The sequence below is a fragment of the Rhamphochromis sp. 'chilingali' genome (assembly GCF_963969265.1).
Source record: "Rhamphochromis sp. 'chilingali' genome assembly, chromosome: 3".
Classification (NCBI taxonomy): Eukaryota; Metazoa; Chordata; class Actinopteri; order Cichliformes; family Cichlidae; genus Rhamphochromis; species Rhamphochromis sp. 'chilingali'.
Window position 1 is genome coordinate 28,620,887 of NC_137931.1, and position 24,716 is coordinate 28,645,602.

General features: G+C 39.2%; 1 protein-coding gene across 1 annotated transcript in view; it reads right to left on the reverse strand.

Moving 5' to 3' along the window:
• Positions 1-24,716, reverse strand: part of LOC308393371 (adhesion G-protein coupled receptor G7-like) — a 41,284-nt gene that overhangs the window by 12,783 nt on the left and 3,785 nt on the right. Inside the window, 9 exon segments of the mRNA XM_080877083.1 lie at positions 169-359; positions 540-653; positions 14,591-14,739; positions 16,848-16,936; positions 17,063-17,162; positions 17,164-17,195; positions 17,340-17,449; positions 18,647-18,763; positions 19,437-20,129. Of these exon segments, the coding sequence (XP_080733209.1) occupies positions 169-359; positions 540-653; positions 14,591-14,739; positions 16,848-16,936; positions 17,063-17,162; positions 17,164-17,195; positions 17,340-17,449; positions 18,647-18,763; positions 19,437-20,129 (1,595 nt within the window).

The following is a 24,716-nucleotide window of genomic DNA, read 5'->3' on the forward strand; positions in this document are numbered from 1 at the left end:
ACTTATTTCATGTATAAGGAAGTTATGTGGTTTAGAAACACACATTTGGACTTAAAGCAATCCTCCTGAGATACCCAGGAAATACCAAACTCATAGCTAGAGAAAAAAAAACAGTAGTCAATAAATGTTATCACACTTTAATTATCATAGAAATACTGAATTTCTTACTATTGGCCTGAATAGCATCTCCACATGTTGTGGCACCATGTTGGGTTCCTGACCTCTGACACTCGCTGACAGGACCCTGATGGTGGCCCGTCGCCTCATGTAGAGTTTTGAACGGAAGAAACGATCGTTCTGATAGAGAACGAAACCCAGAGAGAGGTTTGAATCTGTCTGATGGCCTCTGACACCTTCGCCTAATATAAGAAAAAGAAATCCACTGTAGTTAGTAAAAACTAGTTGAAATTTGAAGCTTTTTACTAATAACAAACTAAAACAGCTCTCTTATAAATACCCCTTACTAATACAATGAGCTTCTTCAAAAGTTCTGTTGTTCTCTCCCAGGAATGCAGTAAGTGGAAATGCAGAAAACTCACCTTTTGGGAATTGTATGCAAATAAGGGCATCAGCTACGAAACCGTTTCCCACGACAACCTGTGTTGCGTTTGTGTTCAGCTGAATTCTGTTGGCTATAAAACTGTCAGAGTCCCCTTTTGCAAAACAAAAAACTGAGCTGTTAGTGATCACATAAAATCAATTTTAAAATTCCAAATGTAAGCTTTAAACCAACAAAATACTATTGTAGTAGTTGTAAAAGGTGTAGTGAAAGGTTTAGGTGTACTAGGAATTGTTGAGGAAGTAGTATCAGAAGTGTATGTAATAGTATTCAGCCACAGCAAAGAATACCTAAATACTAACTAATAAAAACTAAAACATTCCAAACACAATGAGTTCACAAAAGGACTATAATCTCAAAATGCTGGGTCACAGACCCAGACCCCCGACACCACCGTGCACATAATTCCTCAAGGCAATCCTTCACTTCTCATGTGCTTTCACTAGCGCCATCTAAACCCTCCCTCCTTGACACAGTTATTCAAGACAGCTCTCAAAGGTGACTTGTGGTTCTGACAACATCAAAAATGGCATTATCATCTTCTATGAGGTTCAGCCGCTTGGTGGAATTGTATGTCAGGGGCTGGGTCTGTGACCCAGCAGTTTTGAATTTGTTTTCTATTTCTATATCTTATGTTCTTGTGTTGCCACTATTAGTTAAGATTAGTTGAGTTTTTTTCTAGTTTTACTTCTTCTATAACTCCTGATTTATAAGTCTTTTCTTGTCTTCAGTGTCAATATGTCATGTGTTTCTTGTCTGCATACTCCATGTTGTCAAGTTTGTGTGCCATGTCTAAGTCTCTCATTGTTTCTTGTTTTATTTTTATAAGGTCTCATGATCATTGTGTTTAGTTTTGCTTCCCCTGTGGTGTCACTATGTTCACTCTAATCAGCTGTTTTCACTTCCCTTGTTTCCACTTCCCTCATTACCCTTTGGTGTATTTAGCCCTTTGTCCTCCTTTGCTCAGTGTCAGGTCATCTGTTCTGTTTTGCGCCATGTCTCCATGTTACAGGTATCTTTGTATCCACATGAAGTTTCATGTTTAGGGTTTTATGTTTATTTTTAGCTTTCCCGGTTATTGTTTAGTCTCGTCTTTGTTTGCCTTGTGCATTGCTTTGTATTTCTCCATCAGCCATATTAAACATCTCGCTTTTTGTTAATTCAAGTTTTGATCCACGTTCCTTTGTTTCTGCATTTGGCTCCACTATTCACAATACATACAGTCTGCTTCTGCATACTGTGACATTATACTTGGCTCTCTGCCAGTTTTGTGGGTTATCTTTATGGAAAGAGGTTCTCCTCTAATCAGTTCAAATTCAAATTTTATTTGTCACGTACACAGTCATACACAGTACGATATGCAGTGAAATGCTTGGACAACTGCTCGTGACCTAAAGAAAACAAAAAAGGAAAAGGCTATGAATAAGATAGGAAATAAATATGAAAAATTAAAAGGGTAAATTTTACTAGGAAGGAATAAAATATAAATTAAGGTTAAAAAGGAAATAACTGTACAACACAAATTAGAATGAAGGGTAAATTTAACTGGGAAAGAATAAGATAAAATATATAAATTAATACACAATATAGAACTATATAAGAATGTATGAAGAAATATAAATAAATATATACACAATAACAGCAGCTGTACAAGTATTAACTGGAAATGAAGAATATAGTGACCAGTGTTCAGAGTCAAGCCACGTCGCTACCTGATCAAGGGTTACCCTCGATCATCTATCAAGGTCTTTTGTTGTCCGGAATATCCTTTGATCTCTTCTCTTGCCATTTATTTCAAATTTTCCAAGCTCATCCACTCTACTCTATGGAATTCTCAATCACCTTATTGAGGCCATGGGCTACTTATCTTCGCTAGCCTGCCTACCGGTTAGTGCAGATATCTTTAGACCTTCATAACACAGTTACTACTACAGGGTGGGCCATTTATATGGATACACCGTAATAAAATGGGAATGGTTGGTCATATTAAAGTCCTGTTTGTGGCACATTAGTATATGTGAGGGGGCAAACTCCTCAAGATGGTTGGTGACCATGTTGGTCATTTAGAAGTCGGCCATCTTGGATACAACTTTTGTTTTTACAATAGGAAGAGGGCCATGTCACACATCAAACTTATTGGTAATGTCACAAGAAAAACAATGGTGTGCTTGGTTTCAACGTAACTTTATTCTTTCATGAGTTATTTACAAGTTTCTCTTTGTTCTAAGCCATTGACATGTCGAAGAGGTTAACACGTGAGGAGTGGATCAAAATTGTGTTGATTTCTGGTGAACGCAGTAACCGGGTCATTGCAGCAGATTTCAATGCAAGACACCCTCTGAGACCACCCATCTCCCATGCTACAGTTAGCAAACTGCTTGCTAAGTTTCGTGAAACTGGTTCAGTGTTGGATTTGCTAAAATGTGGATGCAAGAAAACTGTCACTAATGAAGAAACATCAGTGGCTGTCCTAGCTTCATTTAGCAAGAGCCCACAGCGTAGCACTCGTCGCATGTCACTGGAGAGTGGTATTAGTCGAACATCCCTTCGGCAGATATTAACTACTCACAAATGACACCCTTACAAACTCCAGCTACTGCAGCATCTCAACGAGGATGACCCAGATCAGCGCACAGAATTTGCAGAATGGGCAAAACAAAAATTGGAACAGGACCCTCAGTTCACGCAGAAGATTTTGTTCAGTGATGAGGCAAAATTTTATGTGAATGGTGAAGTTAACAAACAAAACCACCGCTATTGGTCTGACACTAACCCACATTGGATGGATCCCTCCAAGACTGTTGGATCAACAAAAGTGATGGTATGGTGTGGTATATGGGGTACAACGATGGTGGGTCCATTCTTCATCATTGGAGACCTCAAGGCCACTGGATATTTGAAATTGCTACATGATGATGTGTTTCCCTCTTTATGCACTGAAGCTGGCACGTTCCCTGAGTTTTTCCAGCAAGCTGGTGCACCACCACATTATGGGTGCCAGGTTTGAGCATTCCTAGATGAACAATTTCCTGGGAAGTGGATTGGTCGTCGTGGGCCAGTTGAATGGCCCCTAAGGTCTCCCAATCTGATCCCCTTAGACTTTTATCTTTGGGGTCATCTGAAGGCAATTGTCTATGGTGTGACGATACGAGATGTGCAGCACCTGAAACTACACTGTTGCTATCAGTGTGTGAAGAGTGGGAGAAGAGGGTTCCATTGACAATCCAACACAATGGGCAGCACAATGAACACATTTTATAAGTGGTCAGAAACTTGTAAATAACTCATGAAAGAATAAAGTTACGTTGAAACCAAGCACACCATTGTTTTTCTTGTGACATTACCAATAAGTTTGATGTGTGACATGGCCCTCTTCCTATTGAAAAAACAAAAGTTGTATCCAAGATGGCCGACTTCTAAATGGCCACCATGGTCACCAACCATCTTAAGGAGTTTGCCCCCTCACATATACTAATGTGCCACAAACAGGACTTTAATATGATCCACCATTCCCATTTTATTACGGTGTATCCATATAAATGGCCCACCCTGTACTTCTAAGGGATGCCTTCTTTGGGATCTGACACACCAAAAGCTGGCACCAGTTCCCTTCAGGGCTTTCCCCAAGCCGCAGCTCATTCATGTTTAAGCCATTTGCCTATATGTACTTATTATACTTATGCTTTCAACTCTAACATGAAGACGTTGGCCCAGCTAGTGAATTGGAGATAAATTATGTGAATTTCAGGAGCAGCACCACGCCTCGAAACATGCCCCTTCCAGTTGTTATCTATATATGACCACCCAGTTCTACAAGCTGTTCGTTCTCATTTCCATACCTTACCCTCCCTGACCCTTTTCCATTCTTTCACTTCTTCACTTCTCAGTAGTACATCAAGATCTGCCAGGCCTGGGAGCCACCACCCATCCCCTCAAAACCTTTCTTCAAACTGCAGCTCATTCATGTTTAAGCCATTTACATTTATCTACTAAAAAAATGTTGCCAAACCTAAAGTGAGGATGTGTGTCAAGCTAGTCAATTGAGACATTTGATCTCAGTAAGTCACACGATAGGGTGGGGCAAGGTCTCACAATGGGTTCATCCAGAACCTTAGCTGATAATGACCCACACCCATTTTCATAACTTGGCAAATGTCAGTAAGCAGATGATCGAAATTGGATTAAGCGACAGTTCCATTAGTGCTTAAATCTGCGACTCTCCACCAACTGGTCTTAGAACTGTTGTTTCAAGGTATGAAACTGGGTGTGGCTCAGGCGATTAGAGGATCATCAGGGGGTCCTTTTTGTCCTTCTGCGGGGGGATACTCCCACTAGGTTTAAATCTGGGACTCCCCACCATTTGACCTTAGAACTGAAGAAGCTTCTCGGATGAGAGGTGAAACGTCTTCAAGCAACTTAAAGAAGTCCAGACGCTTTTCTTTGCAAGCTCCTTTGACTACAATGACCTGGATGACTGAGAACCTTCACAGACATGTTAATGTTTAATGTTTTTTATGTTAATTAATGTTGAATCGATTCTAATTAGTAGTTATGAACAGTTGTTATGATATGGCAGGAAGGACGGTATTTAACTGCTGCAATCATTGTACATCCATAAATACATCCATACATTACATACATCTATAAATCTGGCTAAGCGGATGGCACGACACAGAACAGCTAACTTGTCAGCCCAGGCATCCAAAGTCTACACCTACAGGCCAGTGGACACTCTTTCAATGATAAAGATGTACACACCCTGGACAGAGAGTCAATCTGGTTTGAGTCAAGCTGAAGTCAAGGAGGTCATTTACGTGAAAAGGACAAGACCATCTCTGAATTGAGGAGGGGCCCTGAGGGTACATCATTCTCCATCTAACAATGTTGTGATTACAGCCATTCCCCAACTCTCTGTGAATGGTACTCATGCCATTGATAAATTGTCATTGATCATGACAATGGTCAGGACAATTTGCTTGACCTCATGCCCTATTGTTTGTCAGTGGTGCTAGTTTCAGTCATTATGCAAATGTACTATTTATAAGGTTGGGGAAACCTGCTATGAGGTGCCGTAAGGGATATTATTACTAAAATGCTCTCACACACACACTACCAAAATTTTATCTCTCACACACACACTACTGATATAATGCATTTTTTTTTTTATTTGGGGCGCCTTTCAGAAACCCAAGGTCACCTTACAAAGAACAAAAAAAAGGAACAATAGTCATAAAATACATAAAATAAGTTAAAATTGCAAAACAGAGCTTGACAACAGATAAAATCAGCACTAAAGCGAATAAACCAGTTTAAACACATGTGTTTTGAGCTGTGACTTAAATACAGAAAGGGAGTCAATATTTCTTATGGCTGGAGGAAGAGAGTTCCAGAGCCGAGGAGCAGAGCGACTGAAAGCTCTGTTCCCCATAGTAATAAGGCGTGAGGACGGAACAGTAAGATGAATATTAGATGAGGATCTGAGAGGGCGGGAAACAGTGGTGATATGCAGCAGGTCACACAAATATGAAGGATTTATGGATACACTATATAAGAAGCAAGATTTTAAAATTTATCCTGGCTTCTATGGGCAACCAGTGAAGCTGTTGAAGAACTGGGGTAATATGAGCTCTTAACGGAGTACGGGTTATGACCCGTGCTGCAGAATTTTGAAGAAGTTGGAGTTTATGAAGGGACCTTTTAGGGAGACCAAATAGGAGGGAATTGCAGTAATCAATATGGGACGAAATAAGACTATGGACAAGGATGGCAGCAGCATGGAGAGTAAGGAAGGGACGGAGTTGGTTAATATTACGTAAGTGGAAGTATGCAGACCGGGTTATGTAATTAATGTGAGACTGGAATGAAAGAGTATTATCAAGTATGACACCCAAACTCTTAACCTGAGGGGAGGGAAGGGTAGGAGAATTTTCAATGTTAATGGAAAAACTGTGGGATTTGGTTAAGGTAGATGGTGTACCAAGAAGTAAAACTTCAGTTTTATTACTGTTGAGTTTGAGAAAATTGGAGGAGAACTAGGATCTAATCTCAATAAGACAGTTTGAGAGGGAGGTAGGTGGGAGGGATGAATTGGGTTTAGTAGAAATGTAGCTGGGTGTCATCGGCATAATGCTCTCACACACACACTATTGAAATGCTCTCACACACACTACTGATATAGAGTCACACACACTACTGAAACGCTCTCACACAAACTACTGAAATGCACTCACGCACTCCACTGAAACCGGAGGCATTTCAGCTGAACAGGTTTTTTTCTGACAAGGAAACTAACGGAAAAAGTGGTACATTTCAAACCACTACAAGGATGTCTACTCAGCAACCTGCTAGTACAGCAGTCCCCAACCTTTTTTTGCACCACGGACCATTTATGGCTGACAATATTTTCACGGATCGGCCTTTAAGGTGTCGCGGATAAATACAATAAAATAAAACCAGTACCGGTACCAAAAAAAGAAGATTTATTTTCAAAAGTAATTAATTACTTAGTTACTTAGTTACTTTTTAAAAACACGATTTAATAAAGCGATAAAGCGATAGATCTTTCAGCCCCATTCTACTTTTTCTACATAATCCATCATACAAAATGTAATCAAATGGAAAAGTCTCTTTTTTTTAACTTGTTTTATCAGTTTTAATCTTTTAACTTTATGCATCAAGCAAAAATTTAATTACATGCAACATTCTCTGAGTTTAATAAATTAGTTTAACATTTAAACCTATTTTCTACACATTCCAGCACATAAAATAAAATATTTTTTGTGTTTACACTCACTCTTTCAAATAGATGCAAGTAAAACACAGCAGAAAATAAATAAAGTCAAAGACTCAGCGGTCCTGTTGCTCTATTTTCACCTGTAAAGCAGGACTGCGGTAGGCGGAGGTTTACCACGAGGCAATCGTGGCTCAAGAGTTGGGAGTTCGCCTTGTAATCGGAAGGTTGCCGGTTCGAGCCTCGGCTTGGACAGTCTCGGTCGTTGTGTCCTTGGGCAAGACACTTCACCCGTTGCCTACTGGTGGTGGTCAGAGGGCCCGGTGGCGCCAGTGTCCGGCAGCCTCGCCTCTGTCAGTGCGCCCCAGGGTGGCTGTGGCTACAATGTAGCTTGCCATCACCAGTGTGTGAATGTGTGTGTGAATGGGTGGATGACTGGATATGTAAAGCGCTTTGGGGTCCTTAGGGACTAGTAAAGCGCTATATAAATACAGGCCATTTACCATTTACCCTGGTGCAGGTGTGCCGTGGTCAGTTGAAGAATCCGCGAGTTTCTCTGTGAGTTTCCCATTACGTCGTTGCGCACTCGGTGCTTGCTTGGAAGTTTAGGGTTTTTTTTCGCTGTAAAAAGAAGTTTTCTTCCCACGCACGATGGACGCTAATGTTTTTGTCACTTTTTATGGAATCAAACTCAAAGTAAGGTCAGTACTTCCACGCTTTAAACGCTGCACGCTCATACTCTCTCCCACAATCGATATGTGATCCATTGTTGATCTGCACACAGCTGTTGTCACTAACGGCGCACTCGCTTACGTCACTGTCGTGAGACATTCTCGCAAAAAAAAAAAATCACGGTTTTAGTAACGCAGCGTTACTACGGGAAAGTAACGGTAATCTAATTACCGTTTTTGCAATAGTAATCCCTTACTTTACTCGTTACTTGAAAAAAGTAATCAGATTACAGTAACGCTACTGCCCATCTCTGTTCATAACACATGGAAAAAGACCCAGGGAAACAGAGTTAACAATATAAACGATATAAAAATAATGATAAAAAATTATAAAAACCCTGAAAACCATAAATGTCAAACCGGAGCCTCAACTCTTGCGGCCAGTACCAAACGACTCACAGACCAGTACCAGTCCAGGGCCCGGGGATTGGGGACCGCTGTGCTAGTAGCCTAAGTGAAGCAGCCGCATTACTTAACATACTTACTTACCATATATATTAGCATCCTTGAATCCAGAAATGGATTCAAGGTGCAACACGAAAGGATGTCCTATTTCCCCTAAGCTTTTTATATTGGCAACCAAACTGTTAACACTATTGATCAAGAACTCTAATGACATACAAGGAATTTCAATTTTTGATAAAGACTTCAAAATAAGTCAATTCGCAGATGATACATCTATTTTTTTGAAAGATAAATCAGTGGTAGAGAAAACTCAATTTTCTCTAAAGCTTATGGTTTATCTCTTAATATGAAAAAATGTGAACTACTCCCGATTCATGCAAGCTCTGAATCCTCAATAGCTTCGGTTAGAGTTGAATCTAAATTTAAATATATAGGGCTGATAATATCTAAAAACCTCATTAGAAATATTAGTGTATTCTCTGCTAACTGTAACATGGAGATGAAGAACTCACTTAGCCACTGGTTAACCAGAGACCTCACTATCTTTGGCAGAAACATCCTATCTAAAGCTAAAGGCATCTCCAAATTGATTTATCCTTGCCACTCTCTATATATCTCCTCTAAAAACATTAATAAGGCTAACACAGTTATTTTCGAATTTTTGTGGAGGAATAAAACCCATTGCATTGAAAGATCTCAGCTTATGAAGGAATACAATAAAGGTGGTATCAAAGCTCCAGAATTTGAATCTATGGTTGGCACCCTTAGAATTAAATAGTTAAAATCCTGTCTGTCACAGGCAGACTCTATGTGGTTCCACATCCCATGATCCTTGTTTAATAAAATAGGAGGATTAGACTTTATTTTGAAATGTGATTTTGATGTAAATAAAATCCTGATCAAGATATCTACCAGTTTTTCCTTCAGTTTCCTTGTCAGGAAACAACTTCCTGTTCAACTGAAATGCCTTGGTTTTCAGTGGAGTGTGTGAGAGCGTTTCAGTAGTGTGTGTGGGAGATAAAATTTCAGTAGTGTGCGTGAGAGTGTTTCAGTAATAATGTCCCTTACGGCACCTCATAACCTGCAGTCAGCTGAGACTGAAGAAGTCACATGAATGAGTGATGTTATCCCACTGAAAACGCTACATCCAGATCAAGAGAATCAATCTTTTGGGACTGACTTACCTGGATGATTGAGCATGCATCAAGACATATATGTCCTTATACAGAAATTCAGAACAATTCTTAAATAATCATTCATGTCAATAAAATATCCTTAAATCATTATTAAATCATTTAAAAAAGTCCCATAAAATCTTTAAAAAAATCACTGGAGGACATTCCAGGATCTGGTTATGAAGGTCACACTTCAATGTTTTGTCTGTTTCTCACATAGAAGTCAACACTGTGCTTTTGCTTTCACAGTCATCTCGTTAGAATTGAACATTTTACTAACTGCTATCATGCAAGTCTATGAGCTTCTCCATTTATCACATTGCTGCTAGTGTCTTCTTGTTTGTAGAAGCCATTACTGTGTTAATCGTCTAACTGTATAACACCCAACAGGTACAGAAAGGACCGATAATAGTGACATTTGACGATATCCAGTGACTGGTTGTGAGCACAACTGCAGTTACTGTTGATATTTGGTCATTGCATAGATTACTCTGGTGTTGTTCGGACTGCGCAGCTGTGCTTATTTCCAGCTGTAGAAGAGCCTGCTGTTTTAATCTGGGTTTCTTGTCAGATATCACAACAGAAGTTTGAATAGAACCTTCAGCTAGAACAACTATCACTGCTCACACAACATGTGCATTTAGTCAGAGTCACACCTCTTAATCAAATACAGCCTGTCTCAGAAGAAGTCAGTGAGAAAACTTTATTGAGGCTGCAAGGGAGGAAACTTGTGTCTAACCCCTTCCCATGGTCATAATAACCCAGAGTGCAATCCAATAAAACATAAAAGTTTATCATAATACAGCTCAGACTTTCTCCGTGGGTTAGGCCTAGGCATCATTGTTAAGTTAAATATTTTTAGTTGGTTGCAACACTACATAGTAGACCGCAGAATTATTGGTCTTGTTCTCCACAACTTACAGAAAATCATAGTGTTACTCAAAGAATCTCTTGCTGTGACATTTCATCAGCTCTGCACAAATAAATTTCAGTATTGGGTATATTTTTGTCATTTTATGCAGATCTTTGTTTCAGACTGAAAAACGTTGACCATTACTAATGAAATGTACTGAAATGATTTGAGTGGTTCTGATTTCACCTGTACTGCCACCATCAGATCATCATTATAATATACAGTTAGTGTATATCTGAATCAGCCTCAGCTAGTGACTGTTTTTAATACTACCAATGAAATATCTCCACTAGCTTGGCTAACATCCTCATTTTAGGGTTGACAGCATTTTCAATGGATGAAGGCAGATGGCTTGAACATGAATTAAGGCTGCAGTTTAGGGAAGGCTTAAGAGGGGACTGGCAGAAGCTCCCAGGCTGGGCACATCTCCAAATAAGACATCCCCTAGAAGCAGTAATGACTGTGCATTACTAAGGTCAAAGATGGTTGCAAAAATATAACTGGTACACAGTAAAAAATGGAGTGTCAATATTTCAGAGTAAACCTATTTTAACCTAGATAGAGTATTTACAACTCTATGAGGAGTAAACCAGCTCTAACATCAGAGTTAAAAGTCAGTGTAAATTTTGTTAGTCACGCAGTGAAGACTTAACTCCACACAGTGGATTATTACCAGTCCGCAGGCGTGTGCGGCCTCAGAGCTCTAATACGCAGGGAATTTTCTCCGAAGAGCTGCCAACGTCAGGTAAGTGAAGTTAACATTCCCATACTGGTAACATTGTTTAAAAGGTATTTTTAAACTAAATAGCTCTTTATAGTTTCACTGATGTCGAGTGAGGACATGTTAGCAGCATTTACCCATAGGTTTAATGACATTCCAGTAGCTACATGCTAGCAGTTGCTAAAAGTTCAGATGTTCGTTATCTTCTCACTGCGTTAATATGAACCTAAAACATTTTAACTATGTATTTCTTCTAAATGCTGTCTAAATAATATCATTGTCACATGTCAAATCGCACAGTTTGAACAACTAAATTACTATTTATCAGTAAGCTAATAATCGCTAATTAGCTTACATAAGCGAACGTACTTTCAGAAAAAGTGGGTAACATTACCATAAAGTTAACTTTATTAGTTTATATTATTTTAAGCAAATGCCAAAGGCATACACTACTTTTGAGTTTTGCTCATTATTTAGTAAGAAATATGTATTTTGTGTAAATTAACTGATAGCAATGTTAATGACATGTTAAGTAATATTAAGTAATGTTTCTATTTTGTAGAAAAGTTTAAGAGTATGGAAAAACCAAATCTCTGAGAGATGCAACCAGAAGACGGATGAGAAACATACTTGAGGCTGACATGACAATAACCTCATCAAATTCCCAAAGGTATGTTGTTTAAAATATACTTTCCATCACCTTTATTTTCATGGACAGTGAGTTGAGCTAATCTACTGTCAGAGGATAGTCACTTAATACTGTTGTTTAATGTGTTGTTGTAGGCTGGAACCAGTGTACAGCAGCATCTAGACAACATCACCCAAAGCAGTCAGCCCTACCTTCTTACTCAGGGATCCACAAGAAGCAGCATTCACACCTTCATTGTGATTGAGAATCATGCACTTCCATGTAAAGCTACAGGTTCAGTAGGAGCCCTTGATGAACTCTTTAGGGCCCATTATGTCTTTGGTACATCATACAGTTAAAGGTTTGTTACGTTAATTAAATGACACTGAAATGAGAAACATAATAAATGCTGTTACTTTAACCTGTATATTTGTTGTTATTTCCATAATGGAGGATAGATCACAGTTATTTAGTAATATAGAGCGTTATTATTAAACTAAATTTGGAGTAAAAATAGCTCTATAAAGTGTAATCAAATTACTCTGAACAGTGTGAATAACCCTCAGTGTTAAATATTTTTACACATTTTGTTGTTAATTTTGACACTAAATTGAGTACAATTAACACTGAAAAGTTAACACTGGCCATAGAGTAAATTTAACTCTAATTTTGAGTGGGACCAAATGTTATCTGAAGCCGAGTTAAAATCAACTCTGTAAGTGTAAAATTGACACTTGGTTTTTTACTGTGTAGGCAGGCTTGCAATGATAAGTGACCCATGCCTCAATAGGGTGGTCAAGGATTCCGCTGAGTGGACCAGATGAGCTGAGAAAATTAGGAATGAATGGTGTGAGAAGAGATCAAAGGAAATTCCGGATGATGAGAGAACCCTAATCACATAGCGACATGGCTTGACTCTGAACTGAAGCTTTGGAGGAATGAAGACCATATGGTTGTAAAGAAGGACCTTGAGCTGTAAAACTTAGCCATGTGTTACTGGAAGTTGCCCTGGTACCCCGGTCCCAACAGGACTGCTGCTGCAAATGTCCCAAATGCAATTTCATTGTTCTCTGACAATGACAATAAATAAATAAATACTAATAAATACTAAATACTAAATTTGCAAATGAGGGAATGATAATAGAAAACTGCTCTCTCAATGCCAGAAAAATTAACTGTTATATTTTTCAAAGGAGGGAATGATGGCAGAGAAACTGGCAACCCAGTGACAAGAAACATTTGCTGCTGTTTATTGGAAAGAAGGGCTAGTGGAGTGATTAACTGGCAGCACAGTGGCAGTAATGTTCATAGTTGCTCCATTTTGTAAATGATAGACAAATGGCAGATAAACCAGAAAGCCAGTGCATGAAAGGTTTGCTGCTGCACTCTGCAAAGAAGGAAATAATATCGTAGCCATCCCAGTATAAGGAATGTTCGCTGTTGCATTTGCAAATGAATGGCACAGGGGAAGAAAAAAAGAAAGTTTAATGCAGAGATGCAGAGAAAATTAACATCCCAGTGGTCGAAAAACATGCTTTTGCATTTTGCGAATGAGGGATAGAGAAAGAGAACCTGGCATCCATTTGCTGCTGCGTATTGCAAATGAAAGATGGTAGAGCAGTTTTTTTGGCAAATGATAGATGGCAGACAACGTGGCATTCAGGGGACAGAAAAGCATGCTGCTGCATTTAGGTAAGGAGGGATAGACAAACTGGCAACCTATTGTCCATAATTTTTTGTTTTTGCAAACAATAGATAGATGGGACTGACATCCTGGAGGCAGAGGGGTTCACTGCTGCTTTTACAAAAATAGATCCAGAAAAACTGGAAACCTTGCTGCTGGTCACACTAGGTCAACCAGCCACTCCATATCAACAAAATCAAACAAAATTGGTGTCAGTCAACTGTGCTATATTTGTGCTGGTTTGTGCTGATAAAACATTTGTTTGTGCTACCATCATTTTAAAGACATGAATTAAAGTGTATACAGGTCATCCAACATCGACCAGCCCCTTTCTTTACTGTTGTGAGAAATAAACCAGCATTGGATATTTTTTTAGCATGATCATACTCTTAAAACTAAAAAAAACTAACATATAATAGTTGAAATAAACTGCATTCTGTTGGAGAGAAAAACTTCGATTTGACCTCAAAATGATTTATTAGCTGCCAGCCGTGTTTCCCAGGTGTTTCCTCTTGCCCTGTGTCCCTCTTGTATTTAGTGTCTGCATCTCCCTCTGTTCATTATCACATTCTCCCTCATCTCTGGCTGTCTGTTCTGTTTGTCAGTGAAATTCTTAGGTTTTCCCACTTTAGTTTCTATTTATTCTGTCCACCTATAAAGATGTGGTTTTTTGTAAAGTTCTGCCTGTTGAGTCTGATTTATATCCTGCCTGGCGGTCACAGCGACACTTGACAAAATCAAGGTCCCCATTTGTAACTCTGTCACCACTGTCCCATAAAAAAATACACACAGACACGGCATTCAAAGTTTTACAGTTTCAAGACTCCCTAAAACAACAATTGTTCCTTAATTTGACACACACCTGTGGATCTTAAATCTGTCTGAACAGATATGCCCTCAATGTTAAATTTATTAAGGTATTCGTACTGCTGCCAGAATGTGTCAAATTTGACCGAAACTGTATGTTGGGGTTACCTAGTGGAATATGTTGTGATAAAAAAGCAGCACACTTTGCTGGGTTTTTTGACACAGTTTCTCACTGACCTTTAAGAGAAGTGAACTGGACTCCCTGAGTGCCTGCAGCAGAAATCTGTGCTGACTGGACCACCAGGTTTGGCTGAACTATCTGAGATTGAGATGCATTGAGATTGAGGCTGAGGTTCACAGAGAGCTGATCCAGAGTCACCGTCAGCCTGGAGATAACATACAAAAAGCATTGTCATTTCTAATGTTCAGCTGCCAGTCCCTCTGAAATGTAATACTTAATCATTTTAAAGCACCAGGTTTATTTTTAGCAATTCTAAAAAACAAAAAATAAATAAACAAACAAATACAACAAAAAAACAAAAAAACAAAAACACAGTTGTTTAAAATTAGATATCTATACACTTTGAATCCTATCAGCAAATTATGATACAAAAAAATCACTTCTTTTAAAACAGATTCCCCCCCCCAAAAAAAAAATTGCGTAATTTTGTTTTCGGTCGATATATTATGGGTTATTGTTTAAACTTTCCAGCAATGGCTTTCAGTATAACAGACCTACACTCAGGAGAATGGCCAGCCTGCTTTAATTGACTGGAAGTCAAATAACCAGTCATTACAACCAGGGTATGCAGAAGAACATGTTGGATGCCACTCTAGTCAGCTAAGAACAGGAAACTGAGGCTACAATTCAAAAACTCACCAAAGTTGGACGACAGAATGCTGGAAAGATCTCATTTGTTTTGATCAGTCTTGATGACATTTAGATGGCAGGGTCAGAGTTTGGTATTGCTACTAGTCATGACCATCCCTTTATGACCATAATATGCACATTTACCCCAAGTACATAGTTTCCTCTAGGTCTAATAAAGTATTCTGATTCTGATGTACCCATCTTCTGATTGCTGCCTATAGTAAGATAATGCGCAAAGCTCAATTCATTCAGTTCTCTGTACTCAAATGGCCTCCACAGTCACCATATATCAAACCAATATTGCACCTTTAGAATTTGCATTAAAGGTGTGAAACCAAAAACTCTTCACCAACTTTGTGATGCTGTCATGACATCATGGGCCAAAATCTCCAGCACCTTGTGGAATCTATGAAGTTTTTAAGACAGTCCAACCTGGTACAATCAAGCTATATTTAATGAAGTGTCCAGTGACTGTATTTGTTTAAACAATTGTTCCACAAAAAGAGAATATTGAAAAGGGTCTAATTTAAACCAAACACAATAGGAAGTGTGACCAGGAGATATTTTATTTTGTATTCTTATAATCAGCTATCATTGATTAATCATTTACCATTGTTGAATCAGTTGACAGAATAATCTTTGAATCACATCTATGTTACTTTGAGCAAATATTAATGCATACAGATGATCAGTACTTGGACACCGGCCTGTCTGCGTTCAGTTCTGCACGTACGCCGGCCTGTAACAACACACACACACTTAATAAGAACAGAAAGGTCGTCTTAGGACAGTCTCTCTGAGAGCTACACTATCACAAAGTGCACAATGTAATACACACTTGTTTTTCTCTAAAGTAGCAGTTGATGTCCATATAAGGAGAACGTTTTGAGTGCGAGGAACTGTTATCATTGCCAGTAAGGTCTAACTGTGTGACGTCATAATGACTATAAAGCTTTCTGTCTTTGTGCAAACGAAGAAGAAGTCCGGCTCTTCCCACACTGTAATGTGTGTTTTAATAAATGATCTGTGCTGACCCAAACTATATCCCAGTCGTAGTCTCTTCCTCAAAATCCGAACCATGACAATTCTGGTGCCGAAAAACCCGGTTTGAGGAGGGACAAATGGAGCTTGGCTGGGGTATAAGTGGTGTCAGACGGACAGCCAGGAGGCCGACTGAGTGATGGGCCCCGAAGTATGAGAGGTAAGCACCGCCTGTTGATGGATCTCCAAAGGTGCTGAATTGGAAATTACACTAAATTAAATGTTCACTCAGTGGGGCTTCTGTTCTGTTCTGATCTTGAGTAATTAGTTTTAAAATAGGGCATATTAGTCTGACTAAATTCATTGCTGTTTATTTTGGGGGTGAATTTTGAGCTAAGAGGTTATATGTGTTTAAGACAATACGGTTTAAAGTGTTTGATGCCAGACAGTAAATCGGTAGTGTAGGAAATTTGGTTGATCTGTGCTGACCCAAACTATATCCCAGTCGTAGTCTCTTCCTCAAAATCCGAACCATGACAGAAGCTTCATATAAGTAAGATAAGATGACACAGATACGATGAGACATGAGAACTTAGGAACCTTGTAACCATCAATATAGATTTTATTATTTGTTTGGTTTACCCCAGACTTGCGTTTTTTGCCTTGGTATCATCTGGCACAGTGGCATTCAGCAGCTGACTTATTGTTGCTACTGCTGCCACCCTGACGTTCTGCAGAAACAAAAATATGAACTAAGATTAATACGTTACATGATTATAAATCATGACCAAACCCTTGTTAACACTGATTTAAAGCTTCATTTCTTTTTTTTCTTAAGATTTGTTGAATGTTTGTACCTCTGTGGCGTTTGCAGACAGCAGCAGTGTGTTGGCGATCTCAGCTGCTGCTGTAACATTTTCAGCTGTCAGCTCTTCTGGGTTGGATGTCAGAATCTGTTGCCAGCATCTCTAAATCAGCTGGACTTGTGAGCTGAAAGAAGAAAGACAATCTGGATTCCTCTGCATGGGATCTCAAAGCTGCATTTCCACAGGATTGCCTCAAAGCAATATTCTTAAACCTCAGTTATACAAGACTTTCAATCTACCTTCAGATGAAAAAAGCTGCACTTCTTACATTTTGTTGTATGTCACTGAGTGTCAGGTTACACTGGAAGATCTGTGGATGGCTGAAATTTGCTGATCCATTCATGAACAAGCATCTGGTTAAAGCCCGAGGTTTACCAGCTGAGTGGGAATAGTAACAGAAAGAGAAGCATCACTACACTGTGCTGTACCTGATAGAGTGATGTTGGACTGAGGGGATGACTTACCGCTACTTGTTCCTACTTCACACTTTTCATTATGTGTCCTCTCGCCACTGCTCTACTCCCTCTACACTTCAGACTGTGTGGCCACCCATGGCTCCAACACCATTGTGAAGTTTGCTGACGACACAGTGGTGTTGGGTGCCATCTCCAACAACGATGAGGCGGCCTACATGGATGAAGTGAAGAATCTGGCATCGTGGTGCCAGGACAACCACCTCCAGCTGAACGTCAGCAAGACCAAGGAGCTGGTGGTGGACTTCAGAAGGGGTCAGCACAGAGACTACAAGCCCATCATCATCAATGGAGCTCCAGTGGAGAGGGTGCAGTCCTTCAAGTATCTTGGTGTCCACATCTCCTCAGACCTGACATGGGCTGCCCACATTCAGGTCCAGACCAAAAAGGCCAGGCAGCGCCTGTATCACCTACGACAACTGAGGAAGTTCAGGGTCTCTCCAAAGATCCTCAGGATTTTCTATACAGGCTCTGTGGAGAGCATCCTCACACAGAACATGACATCGTGGTTTGGGAACAGCTGTGTGAAGGACCAAAAAGCTCTCCAGAGAGTGATCCGTACAGCAGAACGCTGCTGCAGGATTGCTCTCCCCCCGCTTCAGGACACCTACACCAGGAGATGCCGGACTAGAGCAGCGCAGATACTGAAGGACCCGTCCCATCCTGGCAACAAACTGTTCCAACTTCTGCAATCTGGTAGAAGGTTCCGCATCTTCCGGGCAAGGACAGAGAGACTCAAGAGGAGCTTCTATCCCCAAGCCATCCGTGCCCTAAACACACACACCCGCCCTCTCACATCATCTATAATTGACTGAGACAGGACTCTCTTCCAGACACTCTAAACCAAGGCACAATGTACATTTCAATTCCTTTAATTTTAAATATGTTTATATTGTCTATCCTGTAAAATAGTCAGATGTCTATTCATATTAATGTACAGAATTCACCTGCTTGCTGCTACTACTGCACATTCACCCAGTGTATATACTATATGTCTGTATATAAATATATATAATGTTCTTCCTCTACACCCCCCCCCCCCACACACAATTTTTGCACATGTCGAGGAGCGTGTCAGGCTACATTTCACTGTGTGTTATACTTGTATAACTATGCATGTGACAAATAAAGAACCTTGAACCATTAGAATATGCAAACCGGCCACTGAGTGTAGAGTTGAACGTGAATTGTCCTAACGTCTGTTTTTTGCAGGAATTGTCTAATACAAATCCATAAAAATACAAACTGTGTTTTAGAGAATTATGTCCGACTCTGAAAAGAAAACAATACGTAGTGATTTATATTTTTTTAAAAAAAAATCACAACAAATGGATGATGCATGCTCAAGAGCAAAAGAATATTGGCATTCAGATAACCATCTGTCATTGTTTGTTTACAGCTGAGATGGGTCTGTGCTAGTTTAAAAGCTGTGTCTCACAATAAAGTCAAGACAGTGCAGTTGACAAGCTGATGGTGTTTTCCTGCATCCTCACATCACTGAAATAAATAATTCATGTAAAGTTTAATGAAACAACATATTAAAACTGCTTCATTGGTACTGTTCTCACAAATATCAGATCTGTTATTAAACCATGTATTGGTCAACAGAAAAACTTTGGCTGCAGATAAATCCAAGATGACAGTAATGTAATCAGACTGAAGGGATTTTGAGTCATCTTTGTAGCATAAGCTGTGGATAAATGAGATTAAAATACAAACACAATATAATTTGTTACACTACATGGACTTTTAATTTACAAATCACAACATCTTGCAATAAAAGAGGTAATTTATTGCCAACAACCAGTTTCCAAATATTTTTAATAATGACAAAGTTATTGTCTATTGTCACCTTGTAACAAAATTCAGTCTTTGTTATTTTTTTTTCTTAGTTTTTGAACATGTCTCTCCGGTCAATTCATCAGGACAGATGCAGACACCATCCAGGTTTTTCCCACCATTAGAACAATTCAGGAAAGTGGTGCTAAGAGGGGTAACCGTAGTTGGAGATGTAGTAGTAGTAGTAGAAGGTATAGTGTGAGGTTTAGCTGCACTAGTGGGAATTGTTGGGGAAGCAGTATCAGGAGAGGTGTATGTAGTAGTATTTTCATGAGTTACAGTAGTATTAGCTGTAGGAATTAAAGTAGTGTTAGTGTATGGACCTGTGTTAGAAGTAGTATTAGTGGGAGCATAGTAAGTAGTAGGCATTTGCTCAGTCATGGGGTTAGAGATAGTATAAGGGCTGGTAAAATCTGTGGTTGTAAGAGCAGGACTGGTAATGGTAGCAGAAGTAGTTTGTGGATGTTCTGATGTGACAAATTCTGTTATTAAAGTATGCTCTGAGTTAGCTGTTGGATCAGTGCCTGGTGGACTGGTACATACATTAAAAATATTACATAAAGTGGTATTGTTAGGAACTGTTATAGTTGTACCCTCTGTTCTAACCGTTTGTACTGTGGTAATATTTTGTGTAGTAGTAGAATGATCAGAAACATCAGTAGGAAGGAGTGCAGTAGCTGCAGTATCAGGGATGGCTGCTGTTCCAGTGAACTCTGCTCCTGCTGTGAAGGAGGCTAAAGGAATAGCTGTGGGAAACACATCAGAATTACAATGATCAGTTTGAACCTAACGATATTAACATGCTTTTGTTTAGCATGTAGAATATTTACTGTACTTGGCATGAACTTATACCATCTCATCTGTAGTATTAAACACAATACCCAGCTGAGGCTGATTCAGATAGTTTTACAGGTGCTGGACATTAAAATGATCTGATGGTGGCAGTGCAGGTAAAATCAGGACTACTCAAGTCATTACATTTCACAGTATGTCAATGTGGAGCCCCTGACATGTCACTGTAACTTGTGGAGAATGAGACTAATGATCCTCAGATCTTCTACGTGGAATTGCAACCAACTAATAAAATTTTACTTAATGATGATGCCTGGGCTGGTCCAATGGAGAAAGTCAGAACTATATTAAATTAACCTTTCATGTTTTATAGCGTTGCACTGCTGGTTATGACTATGGGAATGGGTTAGGCACAACTCTCCTCCCCTGCAGTCTCAATAAAGTTTTCTCATTGACTTCTTCTGAGACAGACGATATTTGATTAAGGGGTGGGACTCTGACTACAGGTGGCTTTCATGTGAGCAGTGATAGTTGTTCAAGCTAGAGTCAAATTCTGCTTTATTGTCAAAGACCATATGTACAGCCATACACAGAAATTTGAAATTGACATAGCCCTCAGTGTACACTAAAACAATATAAAGATAAAAAATAAAATAGGAGTCTTATGTACAACACAATACTATACAATTATATAAAGAGCAAGTTTGTGTGCAAGTGGGTGGGGGTGAGGGGTGGGGGGCAGTCAGTGAAAAGCCAATGGTGGTGGTTCAGTTTTGTATGGGGGTTCAGAGGGAAGAGGTGAATGCAGGTCTCGAGTTTGTGTGAGAGAGCAGCGAGAGAGCCATGGTAGCATTGCAATTTCAAATTCCTCTGTATGACTTGTAACAGCAGACTGGCGAAGAAGGAGTGGCTAGCAGGTCCGAGCGAGCGTGTGGTGTGGAGGTTAGCCGAAAACTCGAAGCCAGTCAGTTAAATCAAGCAACAGACCTTTATTCGTTGTCAGCAACATAAGACCATACAAGCCAGGTCTCCACGGCTCTACTCTGTCCGTACATACATGTCGGTAGTCGCCGGCGCCAGGCCGTTACAAGTGTGAACAGAACACGAGCTGCATGAAATTGCTGCCACGCTATACTGACACACACACCCACTAGGAGACTCCCCCAACTACTACAATAGTAGCCCCCAGCCCCCCCGCACAGTGGTGCTATAACACAATAAGGGTTGTTACAGACTGTATATATGGTCTTTGACAATAAAGCTGACTTTGACTTTAAAGGTCCTGTAGTGGAATCAGATCAGCAACACAGGTTAAAACAGCAGGCTTGCTACAGCTGGAAATAAGCACAGCTGCACATTCTGAACCACACCAGAGTAGTCTATGCAATGACCTAAATGTCAACAATACCTGGAGTCGTGCTCACAAGCAGCAGCTGGATATTGTCAGAGGTCAATATTATCTGTCCTTTCTGTGCCTTCAGGATGTTATAGAGTAAAGTGATTAACACGGTAATGGCCTCTATAAACAAGGAAATATAGCACCAATGTGATAAATGGAGAACATCAAACATCGGTGAAGCTCACAGACTTGTGTTGACTTTTATGTGATACAGAGGGAAAACATTCAAGTCAACCTTCATAACCAGATCCTGGAACGTTCTCCAGTTATAGCAGGCAGCTGTAAAACGATGAGTGATGGATGCATTACTTTATGTGCAGTCAGTGGTCATGGAAAAGAAGTCCATAAAAAAATACTCACTGTTCTAGATACTTTGATCATTACAGTATGATGTCACTGCTCCAAATTAATTGTAAACAAAACTATGAATGTTATAGACATAGTGCATGTTTGTAGGTTGTCCTCCTAGTCGAGTGGCAAATCTTGACGATACTTTATATAAACATTGCCTAGGGCACTATGAGCGCCGACATCTATATGCCGTATAAAATAATATAATATATACAAATGTCACGATCTTATATGTTTGCACATTTGACAGTTCAAACAAGCACCACTTTGTTGTCTGCTGGGTGGGCAGCATCAGTGCCAAAGATACCAGCAGGATCAACAAACAAATCCACAAGTTTGGAAACATCATTAATTAGAATTTGGAGGCATTTGAGAGAGGTCACTGAACAAACTGCTCTCCATCATGGATAAACCATCACACCCACTGCACTCCACACTCTCCCTCAGACTGACACAACCTCACTGCCAAAAAAAGAACACTTCAGGCAATCATTCCTACTATTTTCTACAAATCTGCATAACAACTTTTCATTCTGTTACAGGTGAGCACACCTGTCAGGCATAAGGTCCTAAACATATATTTGTATTATACCTTGATGCAGCTGTTGATGCATATTATTCATTAATGTAATTTGCACTTTCCTCTTGAAACAACGTTAGTCTTACTTGATTACTGACTGTTTTCAATTACAGTTTCTTTTAATGCTTTTTTTTGGTGGTGGTGGGGGGGGGGGGGGGGGGGGTATTACTGTTGTAAGTATATACAGTGGCTTGCAAAAGTATTCAGCCCCCTTGAACTTTCCCACATTACAGCCACAAACATGAATCTATTTTATCGGAATTCCACGTGAAAGACCAATACAAAGTGGTGTACACGTGAGAAGTGGAACGAAAATCATACATGATTCCAAACATTTTTTACAAATAAATAACTGCAGCACTCTCTCATAGTATAGTTATCATTTGTTGTGTTTTGACTTTAATATGTCCATTGTGGGAACAAAAAGTATCTATGAAAAGGTATGTCAGATTAGAGTGATGTGTTGTAGCACAATGTATCATAGCATACTACTACTACTACTACTGATACTAATTATAAAAACAATGACACAGTAAAAGAACTAAAACAATGAAATTACCACTATTAACATTCTTTTACTGAGATAATTATCATTAAAAACTGTATTATTAAGTCTGAAAAAAACGATGACAAAGAAAGGCAATGCATTTCATAAGTTTTTTGATATGTTGTGTATATATATTGCAGTTGTTTATGTGCATTAATTCAAACTTATCTATGAAAAATTAAGGAGAGTCGCATTTGAGTTGGTTCAGTTTTAAGTGACGAATTAAGGAACTGCCAGCAACAATCAGAAAAGCTCAGTTTTTCTTACCCAGAGCGAAAACAAGCCAGCCATCCATGATGATGAGCAGCTGCACATCAGGTTTCCCATTTGTCTAGTTTGGTAATATTTTAAAGACGCCACTGTGTGAGTCTGCGTGAAAACATTCAGCTGAGTTACTCTGCTTTACAATAAGCCATCAAATTATACAGCGCCTGATTGTTTTACTGCATGTTCAAGAAAAGGTTCCTTATCTTTGTCCATAAGTTACCTATAAAGAAATTCAAACTGCAGTCCAGCTTTGTAGAAGGTGCTCAATTAATAAATATGGTGTGATTTACTGTACAGAATGTGCACTGAGTGAAACCTGAAGTGTCACTGGTAAATCTAAGCTTCTCCAAACTTTTAATATTGTTTTTATTTTTATATTAAAACTTCATAGTAGAGCTGGGCAATATAAGATTTTTTCATATCACGATATGTTTTTTCATTTCAGGCGATAACGATATCTATCACGATATAAGCCAAATAACAATATTTGTAAGATTTAAATGTGAAATAATCAGCAGCTTGTTTTTATTTAAATATTTATTTCCCATAATAAGTTCATCCATTAAGCGGACGCGAATGGATGGATGAAGTTCAACAGGGTAGATGTACTTAAGGAACATGAGACCTTTTCAGATAAATAAAGGCAAATATTGCAAACTACACAAAAGGCAGCCGCTAAAGCGTTTAAGTTTCAAAATAGAACAAACGAAATAGACTAAATTGTCAATTCCACTTAGAAACAAAATATTAATTCTAAAAATAAATCTTAGTTTGTTTTACAGAAGAACAGACAAAACTGACTAACTTTTGTCAATATCAAATAAACTGAGAACTAAAAGGAAATTCTCAATCTCTCCTTGTTGTATAGCTTAGCTTTTCAAACAGTTTTAACAGTTACTTTAGTCTGACAAAAGCCGAATGACGAATTAGCGCTTCCAGTCAGAGACTGAGGCTACGTCCACACGTACACGGGTATTTTTGAAAACGGAGATTTTCCGTTTTCGTTTTAAAAAAAATAATCCCGTCCACACATAAAGGCAGAAATGAAGGAAAACGCTGCTGTGAACATGCCAAAGCAGCAGGTGGCGCTAGATTCCTAACCGTGCAGAAATGTTGGCCAATCAGAAGTCTAGAAGCCTCGGTGGGAAAAAGTAAACAAAGCTGGGGCATAGAAGCAGAACAGAGTCGTATGTGTGGATGGACAGTAACTGTGTGTATATGTAAGCATTTAAACACTGCAGAGAGTAGAATTAACAGTAACAGTATTGTAGAAATTCATTTCACCGAAACAATAACGTGGAGCACAGTGTGACGCATGCACCAGTTTATTGTATTTCCAGACTTGTTTTCAGCACAATTTACAGTGCACGCTACTCTGTTTTTTGTCAGACTTGAAA